Source organism: Osmia lignaria, chromosome 9, assembly GCF_051020975.1.
Source record: "Osmia lignaria lignaria isolate PbOS001 chromosome 9, iyOsmLign1, whole genome shotgun sequence".
In the NCBI taxonomy this organism is placed as follows: domain Eukaryota; kingdom Metazoa; phylum Arthropoda; class Insecta; order Hymenoptera; family Megachilidae; genus Osmia; species Osmia lignaria.
Window position 1 is genome coordinate 12403706 of NC_135040.1, and position 14544 is coordinate 12418249.

The following is a 14544-nucleotide window of genomic DNA, read 5'->3' on the forward strand; positions in this document are numbered from 1 at the left end:
CACACCCATTGGCGTGTCGCGATTTTTTCATCCCGTATTAACAATTCAAATAAGATTGCCACAATATCACGTACCGGAGGCCTGCCTGGCTGGTGACCAATAAGATCATCGACTGTTAGAAAAAAAAAAAAAGTCATCGCTTGAATGCGTGTTAACTGTCCACTTCGAAGGAATTATGGCGTTCGGATGACGTTCGTTAAGAAATGCATATCACGATCACGAACGATCCCGATGGAAATGTCTCGGCTGGATTATGTACCGCTCGTTCGGAAAAATCATCGATTCAAGTAATTACCGTTGTACATAAAAGGGAAATGTAATCCAACGGTAGGTACATACCCCCGTGAAATCTGGGAATAATATCGAAACGGGAGAGGAAGAGGAACGAGGTAAAGGTAAGAGGATTTTCTTCAGGATTTACTTTATTCCTGCCCTTTATGTAATTAAGTTCCTGGAATGCAACAATTTATTATTTATCGAGTAAGCATGAGAAGAGATCGATACTCCTTTTGTAAGTTAAAATTTATAAGAGACCCTGGAATCGTTATAATAATTATTTTTTGGAAATACGCTAATAACAATCGTGGTTCTGAGTCGATTTTTGGGGAATCCAATGTGTCAAAAATTATATACGCTTGTATATTCGTGTAAATGTAATAATCTGGTACGAGGAAACAAGATATAACTACTTTTTGAAATTCATCGCTTCACGGGGATAATTATAATTATAAGAACTACGGTAACCGATAAATCATTCCGCGCCGGAGTTTCCGAAATAAATTATTTCCGGTTAGGAGATCGCGTTCATTGTTTCCCACCCTCAACAATAAGTAATCAATTTTTTATGGGAAAATATTAGAAACGAAACGAATATTACTTGAATGAATATTTGATACGAATCGAAATTATAATTACAATAATATTATACCGATGATTAGAATTTGAATTTCAAAATGAACAAGGAAGCTGAAATTATCTACAGAAAATATTTATAGCGCATGATTGTTATGCTCGAGGAAATATTTGCCATTATCTTGCATACTGTTTTAATATATTCGTTCGTTAAATAAGTGTTAATTGCCGATCTTTTAGTATTGCACTACTCCTTCGATGACATGACTACTTCTGTTAAAGTTTCTATTTTTGTCTAACGTGCTATAATTATTTAACTTATATAATAAGGAAAGAAAATATCATATGCTTGCGAATAAATTATTTAGGTGATAATAAACGTATTAATCTTATTTTTAAACATTTTTTTAATTTTATATTATAGCAAGGTTTTAAAATAGTGCTACTGGCACCATCTAACGATTAGCAGGAAAATTAGTGAAGTAGAAAATTACCATTTTTTTTTTTTCGCTGTCAATGAATGTTTTTCATGTTTATTTTTCTTTTTTTCAAAAGGATCCCTCGATCTTTCAACCCCTTATTTAATACCTAAAATCACTGTGCTGAATTATAGAGTGCGCCACAAAATGACTGGCAAAAATGAAATTCGAAACTATCTGCTTTTACCGTGCGTTGGACTGTTGCAGTACAAAGTGTTTCACATTTTTACACTAAAATAGAGCAGATGGCTCTCGTTCTATATCTAGTCTTTATAGATCTGTAGGCTTTGTGCAAAACCATAGCGAAACAAGACAATTTTCGATCTCTCTAGTTTTCCCGCCAACCGTTAGATGGCACAGAGAGTATCATTTTCAAACCAGGCGGTAATATTAAATTAAAAGTATTTAAACTCAAGGTTCGCAAAATATTTTCAGTTTATTATATTAGTAACTTTACAACAATATATTACTCTCTTCTACTATAACACAAATTAAGTACCTATAATAGTTTAATTAAAAATGTAAATTTAAAAAAATAATTACTTGTATCAAATGTTATTGCAATTACAGTAAAACCTCTATAAGTCCTCACTCCGGATAGGGCGTCATTTTCCTTTCCTCGTCATTTTAAAATTTACGTGGTTTTTACTCCGTTTAAGTCGTCAAAATTTCTCGTTCCCTTGAGTGACGACTTATCGAGGTTTTACTGTATTTCATTTTATTTTTTGTAAGCATTACAAAGATACAATTTACAAAATTCAAGTTTTGTATTATAGTTTGTTCTTATCGTACGACGTTTGATTTTTGAATTCGTGCCTATAAATCTCCGCCAGTTGGCGCTGGGGATCGCGGTGTCGAAAATATGTTTCGAGTATGCCTAACTTGATGCTGTTTATATAGGTCGTGGAGCTACTGTGGCCGAACAGTCGGGACAACAGGAAATATGGCGGCATTACGCCGAGTACGAAGGTGAATTTTGTGTGAAGCACGATTGTTTGCGGCGATCTTTCGTTCAAGTGAAAGAAACACTATTCGAATGAGAGCGTGGAATGCCGTATGATAACATGTGCAGTGTTTTGTGACGAAAATAACAGCCCATCGTGGCTGAATCGGATTTTTTTTTCGTGTTGGATTGTCGTCCCACGAGACGCATAATTGGCAATACCCTCGAGGTGGCAGGTAAGCAACTCACAAAAAAACACCCTTTAAACATTCAAACAACATTTCTCTAACATTATTTTACTTTCATTTGAGACAATCATTATGTAATACGTAATGTTTTTAGCGAGTTACGTTAGTAGATGTTGTACATATTAAAGTAGAATAGTGAATCGTTTATGACCTGATTCGGGTGTGTTCCCTGTTGTCATCAACAGGACATTGACTCTTAGGATGTTGCCCTCTTTCGACCTTCTCGGTTTAGTTGCCTTCGAATCGAATTAGAATATAATAGAACGATATTAATTGTTCGGTGTATTTCAATAGGGCATTGTGTTATAATTAATGAATCAAATACGACGGTGAAATGCGATTGGAAAATTTTTCAGTTGAGAAGTTTTCGATAATAAGATAAGAGATAATTCGAGCATTTGTATTTTTCTATCGATAATAATTATGTTTGTTGTACGCAAACAACGTGATCAATCGTGTGTTATTGACCTGAGTTAAAAAGGTATGCCCCCTTGGGTTAGCTATTTAAAGCGACTTGTCTTTGGCAATGGCCGTGAATATCTGTTCACATCTTTTGTTCGTTCCTAAAATTAATTAATTCTTGATCTAGTACGTGTTTGACTTGTTGTATAGATAATATCATTGTTATCAGTTACGAATAAACACACGGCTACAATAATACATTTTTCTTAACTCGATGAAATATTAAAACGTCATTGTATTTCCTTTTTATCTACAATACGTATGATGCGTGAAATTTATTATCGACGAATCTTGTTGTGATAAAAGAATTCGAGAGGAATGTTAGAAAATATAAAAGAGCTTAATTACACGTAATGATAGTTAGAAATAATAGAACACGAGTTATACACGTGTACGCATGCTGGATACATAAGTGATATATAGGTCAAGCGCTCCTCAACAACGAGGTCGTTGCCCCAGGATTTACCCTGTCGATAAAACAGTTGTTAATTGGCTAAACTCGTCCCATTACCCACATACGTTCTGACGATAGAGGTCACCGTTTGAGATATTCATGATTAATCTTTTCTTTTTTTCTTCTTGTTTTCAATGCATGGTCCTTTTAATTTTAGGCATTTATTCACTGCTCAGTTTTTTTTTTAATGTACTGGGTAATTGTTACATGTCGTCATCCTAATTAGAGATAATAAATAAAAAAATGAAAAATGAATAGAAGATATTAATATTAATACGAATAACGATGTCATTACCACTTCAATATAATTTTTAATTTAATGGTCAGTACTGAATGGAAATTCATGATATCTTTATGTAGTGTTTTCATTAAACTTTCAGCTTTAAATTGATGTTCCATAAATGAAATTTTATGGTACTTTTATGTCATGATTTCGTGTCAGACTGTACGAGTTTCAAAATTAATTATTATTCGCTATAACTGGCAACCAGTCATTTTATATTAAGATCATCAATAAAGGGCTTATACAGTTACTTTTTTCAAACTTTAAACTCTAAATTGATATGCTACAAATAATATTTTATGATACTTTCATATCATAATTTCGGGTCACATATTAAATGTTCAGAAATCAATCATATTGGTATTCTTTCAAATAGCATCTTCTCGCAATTTTTTTTTAGAAACTAAAATTACTATTCAAAATACTATACGTAAGCTGGAGGTCTTTGAACCGTCCAGCAACATCGGTACTAACATAGTCTGGCAATATTTCAGCGTATATTTAACCTTGGTTAGTAAATACTCAAAGAAAAGCCGGGTGGTTTTTAAATAAAAAAATACACACCTGTCTTCTATTAGTTTCGTTCATTAACCCTCTGACCACGGGCAAAATTTTAATAAGTCTACACGATTGAGAGATTTTATATCATCCTCGGATAATCTAATTACCAAGATTCCAAGGTTTTTTCTTGTACTTTCAATTTTATATTAATTGCATAATTATATAACAGCTTCAATCACCACGTCCATAATTGTGGTCTCAAGTAATACGTAACGTACAAAATGCGCAATATGCAACGTGTACCGAGTAAAAATATTTCTACCTGTAGGATTGATAAGTTACTATGTATTGTTGGAATTCATAAAACCATTCGCTTCTTTGTTTTGACCGTGGTATGATGAATTCAGGGTCAATTCGCTTCACTCGACTTCCTTCAAACGTAATTGTGAGAAATGTCATTACCATTCAATCGACCACGTAATTATGACAAGGCTGCTGGGTATACAGGGTGTCTCATGCACTGGGTCAAACTATAGCTCTAAAATTTATTTAATTTTTCTTTTTTAATGTAATTGTCGATTGGAATTCGTTGGTCGTGTTATACATCAATAAATTTCCTTTTATTCTGTACAAAAAGATATTAAGGCACTTGGGTCGAAAATTGATTAGTTCAAAAGATATCTTGGGGAGAGATCCCAAGTCTCTCCCTATATCTCCCTAAGAAAATTTTTTTTTAATTTTATATTTGCCTTGACATCATTCACTGCATATCATTTTCTACAAAAAATTACTGAAATACGTGGGTCGAAAATTGATTAGTTCAAAAAATATCTCAAGGAGAGACCACTAGTCTCTCCCTGTCTCTTCCTAAGATATCTTTTTAACCATTCAATTTTCGAATCAAGGGAAATATAAAATTTCAATTTTTTTCCGGATTATAAAAGTTTCTTTGTCTCTCCTTGAGATATCTTTTAAACCAATTAATTTTCGACAAAAGTACTTTAATACTTTTTTATCAAGCATAAAACTTTTTTATAGAGCATCGAATGAGATATTACAAACACAGCTACAATAAAATTTTTTCAAATCAAATTGTTAACTTAATTGATGAGACCTTGGGCAGAACACTACCCCTTTTTCGTATAATAAGGTTCATAGCAATAAGGTCCTGATCTCGATACGAGTTAACAAACATCCTTGACCAATGAAGATTGACACAGTTTGGATGGGATAAGCATTTGTGGCTACTATTATCTGGGTCACGATCGGTACTAATCGGAAATAGACTGACATTTATTAATAATTCGTCAGTAGAATAACCCACAGTATGTAGTAAAAATAATATTCAGTGTTGAACAGTTCTGTTACAAATGGGTTTCAGTGAAGTCTCATATTAAAAAAAAAATAAAATAAAATTTTGCAAACGGAGGTAGAAAATATCCCTCCCATCATGATATTGAAATTGTCAAATAAGCCTCTGATTAGTTAAACCATAAAACCATAAGAATTTTGGAAATAAAGAAAAAATTCTAATAACAGAAAATTTGATGGTCATCATCTTGTTCATTCATGAGGATTACCCTGATGAAAAGTGATGAATTACCTGTACGATAGTAAAAGGGGTTCGCGACGAAGAATCGCTCAAAGGCGTGTTTTTTTCTTCATTCTTTCATACGTTCTCACTTTCAGCATCACGTTTAGCAGGCGTCATAGAATCGTAGTGGCCAGTATTAAAGCCGGACGTAACTACCTAATTAGTACAGAAGGATGGTCGTGGATTAAACTAGGTCAAGCGAGTGACGCGAGTAAATGGTTGACCGGGTAATATTTATTCTTGGCATTGCATGCAAGAGATGCTGCAGCTCGCAAGAATATCTTTGTTACATGGTTCAACACGGTTTCCCGACGTCGTATATAATTTCCTGACGATACCGTCTGCTTTGGAAAATGTTCAACTTTTTATTTATTGGACAATGAATCTTCTTGACTTGTTTACAAGGTATGCTGAGTTAACTCGTCACTCGTTTGGGCCACCTTCCATTCGACTCGAAAGTTATGACAATTTATATTTAGTGAAGGTTTTTGTTAGCTCGGAGGGGTTGATATGAGGGGTTAGCTCATCGATACTCTTTATCTTTTTCTATTTTTTATTATTTTATTTGGATCTTGTTAGATATCTTTTAAAAATTTGGAATTAATTAGGTGAAATATATTAGTTTCATAGTGAAGTTATAACGAGGAAGTTTTCATAAAAAGAAGTTGTTAGGTAATTATGTAAATTTGAGCTATAATTTCATTAAACTTCAAGGATCCTTTACTCGGTGACATTTACATCCTACTCTGTTTTCTTGCTACATTTTCCAGCTCGGTTCCTCCAGCTGTAGGCTGCTCAATTAACTTCCTATTAACTCGTGAAGGACACTGGACATTATGTTAATCAGTCGGAACATTCCCATTATCTTGACCCCTCTCGAATAAGCTAATTTGGCTTCTATTATTAATGTCTATGACATAGATAAGTAAATCAGTAATTTCTGTCATTTCTTATTACTACTTGTTTCGTATGCATTCGTGAATATTGATAATAAAAATATGTTAACAAAATGTAATTTTCATAATACATTGACAAACTGAAACTGAATAATATTACCTATAATTAAATACGTAATTAGGACTTTGGCACTGGACCATCTTCCTTCAATTCAATTTGAATATTACATCATATTTTCTTCCATAATTACTATTGTTTAATTGTGCATACATTAAACGTAATACGGAGTTAAAATAGAATTTAATGTCTCATTGTATCTTGCAACGAATGCGTGACGCGAAAGTTTAGCCTTTAAGGACGTGAAAAAGAGATAGGTGGAGATATACAAAATTTATGTTAATTAAATTTCAATCATAGTTGGAAGTTTTAATTTCGTTCTGAATTTCGTTCTCAAATTGAAACTAATTTGCGCGTCTTAAATCCTAAATTCATTACAATAAAACCGCTGTTAATTAGACAAATTCCAATTTTCGATGAGAAACAGGGTGGTTAATTAAGAAAGGAACTTGTTAACACGAATCGATGGATATTAAAAAAGGCAGCGATTTTAATGCCTCGAGGGTGATCGGGTTCAACGATACCCCGGTCATTCTTACGCGCTAGTCAAATCCGCAAAAGCTGTTCGTGAATTTCTTATTTTTCTTCGGAACTGCACCTGCCGCAGGTGCGGCTACGAGCCAATGAAATATCGTTCCAGGACAACGACCAAAAGGTTCGGTTCAACGCGATCCCTTCGTACCTGTCGGCTCGATTCGTACCTTGCATTTTGCGCTAAAACACAGGGCCATTAACCCTTTATCCCGTGTTTTCCCTGACGACCACGCGTGTCAGTAATTTTGAATCGTTGGATATAAAATTTAATGTATAATTAAAAAATAAATATCGGTGCCTCCTTCCCCTAAGTCGCCATACTTGAAATGGCATTCAGTTCATTTAAATATCTACATAAATTATTAGCAATGCAAATTAATTCGGTGCCTTTTTTTTTAATTGAGAATTTATTATTGAAATAATTTTTATTGTTATCACATTCTCGCATCAGTTTTCCAATTCACAAAAGCGCGGGAAAATATTTTTTCAAATTTAAACCATTAACTCCAGATCCGATATCTGAAATTTCTTTCATTTCTTTCATTTTATACCTAATGCGATGCGAACCATTGACGCGCCTGAAATATCTACCGTCGTGAAACGTTTTTAACTTAGAAGGAACACCAGATTGCGACAAATCGCGGGATAAATGAGTAATTTGAGAAATGCAACATCGTGCATGTAATGCGCAATGTATCGTATAAATTACGCGGTTTTACGTGATCGATAAATATCTCTTTCGCTCTGTGTTTTTGTTTCTTTTCCACAGATATCGGCTAGAAATTTTTACCGCGTTGTCGTTACGCTGACAAGGGATATTTCTTTGAATTTCTTTATACGAATTGCAATAGTGTAGCAACTTGTTTACTGCAACGGATAAGATAACGAGTTACATATTACGTAAATTGCAAACTTGTTGCGCACAATTTTACTCTAATTTGTGCACGCTGTTGACTGTTTGCATTTTTAACGCGTTCACTGATATCGGAAATTTAATATCAGGCGAAGCGAACAAGATTTTCAGAGATAAAAATAATTGGTTGGTAAAATTTTAATTTATTCGATTGAATTTTCATAAATTTCAAGTAGATTTTATCTAAGGCCGCAATTTAGCCAAGTGGAAAGAAAAATTTATATTCATTATTTGAATATTATGTGATAAACGGTTTGAATATTTATCCGAGAAGTGAATTGCACCGATTGATTCATATAATCGCACGTGTGTGTTGACGTGCACCGTATGTACGCATTCGCGAAATAATTCAGCGAATCTTTGAATAGCATCCCTTTTCTAAGAAGCTAATTCACCATTGATTTCACCGCGTGGGCGTCCCGCAAAACGCAAACCGGATATAATGCATTGAAAGTAACAGAAATTGTACGGTGACGATCTTCACCGGGCCCGGCTCTTTCAAAACGCGAATCTATTTTTAACGAAACAAATTCGTCCAGTTGCAAAATCTTACCGTCTACCCTCTGGAATCGCTTTATTTTCATTGTTCAACGATTGTCATTAACTTTGATATCATTTTCCTTTCATCTCCTTACTTCTGATAAATATAGCGAATCATTTACCATCTGTACCTTTTATGAATAAGTGATTAATCAAAATTTATACAGAAACGTCGCAGCAGTAAAAAATTATGATTTCTAATACCATCAACCCTTTGTACCCCTTTGTCGATCTAAACACAGTTCCAATACATAGCATTTTTCATTAAAAAAATTAAGAATGTTGAGGATTAAATTGTACGACAATATTAATACTAGAACTACCAAAGGGGTCAGAATGACTGGTTTCCAGTTTCTTATTTTAAATTATCGATTTTATTTATAATTTTCGTTGAAAAGTATGTTGGCTGTTATCGAGCTAAAGAATGAACGTATATATTAAATTATGTTTCATTTTATTTTTCTATTTAATAATCCACATTATTTTTAACTTAAAAATAAGTGTGCACCAAACGTCGGTAGGTCTAGTGTTAAAAAAAGAAAAATATCTCATTGTCTTGATAACATGAGCCATGACTTTTAGTGCAAATCGCATCTGCACAGTGTATACTGTGTGATCGAACGAAGGAAACATATTCGGTCATTGTTTTTGTACTAGAACGAATAAGATTAACGAAGATTCGTCCTTCGACATTCGGTATATCGCTCTAGATAATGCTCCATGGTAAGCCACGTGTACATCCTGCCCCGTGCTTCAGGGGCAAAGGACTCTGCTTCTGTCTTACCTCTCCTCTGATCTTCTTCATTCCACTTCTTCCCGATGTACATAGACAGATACACGTGTATATATATACTTGAAATCCTCCGCGATATCTATGAAGTCCCCGCGAACTTTCGCGATTATATTTCCGCGAAGGAATGTTACCGGTTAACGATACTCGCACGGAGAAAGAAAGTTCGAGCACGCAGATGAACGCGTGCACTCGTGAAAATTTAGTCTTTGGTATTACCCTGTATATTAGAAACTTTATTCTGTGTTTTCTCTGTGTTTTTCGATGAGATAGATCGGTGAAGTTTTTCGTGGTGGACAGTTTAAATACTTGGTGGATACGTGTAGCTGGTTCTTGGATTTTAAAATATTTGTAAATTTTCATTTGAGGAACATCGACGAATTTTAAGCTTTAAATTGATATATCACAAGCGTTATTTTGTGACTTTTATGTCATGAAATTGTGATACACTTTATATATTTCCAAATCGATCATCGTTTACCATAATTGACTACCATTCATTTTGTATTAACAATACTAATGAAGTATATACATGGTAATTTTTAAATTGATGTGCCATAAGTGCCATTTATGTCATCAATTCTCATCAGACTTTACGTTCTCCAAAATTCATTTCTATCATGTTCTAATTAAAAACCAGTCATTTCACGTAAAAAATATCGATGATCTAATTAGGTAGTAATTTTCTTGAAACTTTAAACTGACGCGTGGTAAGTCTCTGACAGACGCGTCTCTGTCATAGTTTTATGTTAAAGTTCGAATTTTTGAAAATCGGGCATGATAGAAGGTAATAATATTGGCACGGTTGAACGAGTAGCGGTCGGACGTGAAAGAGACGGGAAAGTAAAGTCAATTGGTTAGGTGAGCATCGTTAACTGAGCGTTGCTACTCGAGAAAAGAAGACTGAAAAACGACGGGCGGTCGCGCGTGCACCGACACGGCCCACAGTTTCGTCGTCGTTGATCACGAACGTGTCGATCGTCGGGCAGACCTAAAACACATGCATACTTCTTCAGGGGTTATCCTCGTGTAACCCTCCTCCCTTTCTATCTATTCCTCTTTTCCTCCCCGGTTGACTCGTTCATTCCTCCGTTCGTGCTTACGTTTTACCCTACGCTCGACCAGCAACAACCCCCGAAAATCAGCCCCCGGAATGAACAAAGAGAGTCTAGTGTCTAGACGGTTGAATATTACCGGCGACCACAACCACATGCACACACTTGGTTTTAGTATTTTCTTTGTTTCTTTCGCTCGCTCGATATTCAGCTACCCCGCCCGTTTCTGGCTCTTCGTAATTTTAACGAAACCTCCGCTATGCAACCGTAATACTCTCTCAGGTATTCCGAAGTATCGCGGACGGATATGTAAGCTCAGCAAAAAGTCTAAGGGTGCAATTTGTGTGACTAGGATGACACGTTTCTAACGGCATAGGTATGCTCTTCCATTGGGGAAAATTGTAAATCTTGTGTCAATTACGTGGTTTACAATTCTCAGCTCTATACTAGAAGGGTTAACAAAGCCTCCTCTTTGGAATATAACATAGTAGATGCAACCTAAGCTGCCTTTCATTAACCATCGGATGGCGGACCATGGAGAGAGCCAGAATTTTAATTTCATTTAATTTCGCATTTTACTGTTACTTTAAAATTATTCCCTGTAAATTTTCTTGTAATTTGCGACACGATTGACCCAGGCTCTGTTATTTAAGGGTTAAAGGAGGATGTCTTTGTTCTTTACGAGCGAGGGTAGGAAAAATTCTATCGAAAATAGAGCTACTCTTCTTCATGGTTGTCCATCATTGCTGGAAGTGGTTGAAAGCGAGTGCATCGCACGTTGGTTACCTCTCGTCATCTTATCGGTTCTGTCGTATACCGCGCACGCAGCGGAACCTGGTGATAGTAGAGCCATGTCGTCGACCCGGTATATCAACACAGACCTACCTGACGCCAGCTTCTTGGTACATGCTACATATACACGTAAAGTCATTAAAAGAAAGAAAAGTATAAAATATTTTCTAATTAACATACATCCCAAAATGAAATTTAGTTCTACAAAAAGGTGAGTGCTGAGGGTTCGAAACTAATTACACAAATTATTTTATTGAAGGATATTTATTCTTAATTTCGTCGAAATGATAGATTCTTGACCTTTGGGAATTTTTTTTCTTCCTCCAACGAGGGAAACTATGTATGCATACATAGAAATCTGTACGAATGTTAGTGGAAGCATCAAGAACCCTTGCTGTTCCATTCAATAAGATTCGAACTCTCAATCGATATCTGTATTCAATGGTTGGATCTACTTGCAAACCAACGCCACTCCGCTCCCTTTTGCTTTCGTTTCTTTTATGCGTCCAAAGTACGCACGTGTACGTACTTTTTCCATTAATTTGTCATTTGTCATTGCGCAAAAATGGGCAGTAAACTTTTTTCCTTCTCTGGTCAAAGTGAGACAGAGAAATTGATGTCTCTTTGCATTCGTAATTACATTTTTTTTCACGTATTTACCGCGTAATTCAGTAAATCTATAATAATAATAACGTCAGAGAAGTTGTAGATATCGACACACAAATTATTATCGTGATACGAGCGACGCTCTTTCAATAGAAAATTATTTATCAATCTTCGAAATAGAGGGATAGGAGTTTCAGAGTGTCAAAAATAATGGATAAAGAGAACTATTGTGGTAGAAGTGTTTCGAGGACTGTAACGGAAGTCGATACTCTATAAAGTACACCCTTATCAGTGTGGCTTGATAAAGCTCTGCACAATTTCACAAAAATATCTCGGAATCGATGCTCGAATGAGTTTCTACTTTATTAAATATACATTAGGAAAATTACTTTATCTTATCAGTGGAGAATTATCCTTATTAGGGTACCATTTTATAATGAACTCTAAGCACTATGCTCTTTCTTTCCTTTTTCCTTTTTATTTTTTAATTATCATGCTAATCATAATTGCCCTCTTCAATTAGAAAATAAAAGGATAATTGTTCCTAAATATGAAGTTCCACGTGCATCGTTGATATTCTACAAGTTTATCCTGAATCGTGTACCATGTAACGGGATTGCAGGTTCGTGGAAATCAAAAGCTCCGTTGATCCCAAGCTGCATCAGCTGATTGTTTCGAATCAGCGTTGTTATCCAGGAGAATACGCAATCGACCCACGCGATGTAAATTCATTCGTGAGCACGTACGTATCTCGAATTACTTCGATTACCCTGTATCGATGAACATTGTCAGTGTCTATTTAACGTCGCCGGCTAAATTACACCGAATAGAAACGGGATTTCGTACGCTGCATCGAGACTATATAATTAATAATTGCCAGGGTGATTAAGCGGATTATAGAAACAGTAGTTTGTGTAAATGAAATTACGCCTCTTCCATTACCTTTCAATTAAGATGCTAAATAATCGATTTTGTAATTTCACTTTTACCGCATCAATTTGAAATTTTAAGTTTGCAAGAAACGACTGTACAGACTTTTTAAACAACAGCTGAACAATGCACTCAATTTCAACAATGACTCATTAAAGGAAAGCTTGTGCAACCATTATTATATCTATCGTCAATATTTTGTCAACACTCACAAATATTTTGCCTTTCATCGAACCAGCTCATCAATATTTGAAATAATAATACGTCAATCCGTTCTTTCACGTATTCAATAATATTGACAATATGCATTGTTCGTCTGATTGTGAGAGCTTCTTAGGATTTCAAAAGCCATAGATTGCAAGTATTAAAATTTTATTAAATCAATTTCTTTCAGTTATTCGTGGTATTCAATCATCGGTAATTCCTACTGTTTCAATATTAGAATTTGATTGATCATCGCGAAATATAACACATCGTCTTCATGAAATAACTTGGTTGCTGTTGAGAGAAAAGTATCAGGCAAACTCGATAGATTATCCTCGAGCATCGTCACCGTTTGACCGTAGTTTCGAACGATTTATCGAAGAGCTTCGAGTTGTTTGAATTCTTTGTATTGAGTCATGGATTTTACTCATGGCTGATATTTCATAGCATTCTCGGCGTTGTTTTGTGCTACGATTTCTATGGACATTATAGCAGAATCTTTTATTCAACCGGCTACACATCAAGCTGTCACTATACTGCATACGACGTTTGTTATTTCTCACAGTAGTTTTATCGGTATCTTTGCGCATCATTTATTTACCTTATCAATCAATCGGGTGTCATCGTGGTCTTCTGTTCAACGTGTCCTTTCTCCTCTGCTATTGAAAGTATTATCGTTTTTTTACCTCGCTTTACACTCGGCAAAATATTTGCAAAGAATGACGAGGAGACTCGAGAGAGAAAAAAAAAAAAAACAGAAATAATAATTCATCAAGGTAATTACATTATTTATTTAATCGTGTTTCAGGAAAAATTTAAAAAATGAAGGATGACGTGGACGAGGACGATGGTGGCGCGTTGTCTTCTACATCCGTGCCGGAAACAACGATCTCGTACGGGTAAGAATGCAACATTTCTCTATTAAATTATTCTCAAGGTTCTACTATACTTCGTTCGATTTTTATTTATTTCTGCGTTGGAGAATCGTTTCGATTCAATTAAAACATCGTTTTAATAATTTAAATATTTCAACATACTCTCGCGTAGCAGAATAATTAACACGGAGATAATAAAGTAGGTATTAAATAGTTTCAATAATGTTTGAAGCGAAAGGCACTCGATAAGATTCTCTTTTCGCGGGAAAAGCGTATTCGAATTTTCGCGCGCAAATTCGTTTCTTATCGCGCGAGTTGGAAACAGCGTTACAAAGGGATCCGCCTAAAACCGTGCTGTTATCACGCTGCGCGCTCTTAGCGCGGATAGGATTGGAAGGTTGTAAGCGGCGCGGCGATTGATCGTCGCCTCCGCCGCGGGAGTGGTGGGGATGAGCGCGATTGTTGCGCGGAGTGG

At 35.2% G+C, this 14544-nt stretch overlaps 1 protein-coding gene across 1 annotated transcript in view; it reads left to right on the forward strand.

Moving 5' to 3' along the window:
• The first annotated feature begins 2249 nt into the window (after positions 1-2249).
• LOC117606506 (uncharacterized) overlaps positions 2250-14544 on the forward strand; it is a 60043-nt gene continuing 47748 nt past the window's right edge. Inside the window, exons 1-2 of the mRNA XM_034329026.2 lie at positions 2250-2510; positions 14003-14093. Coding sequence (XP_034184917.1) covers positions 14017-14093 — 77 coding nt within the window. The 5' untranslated portion in view covers positions 2250-2510; positions 14003-14016. The remainder of the gene's footprint in view (positions 2511-14002; positions 14094-14544) is intronic.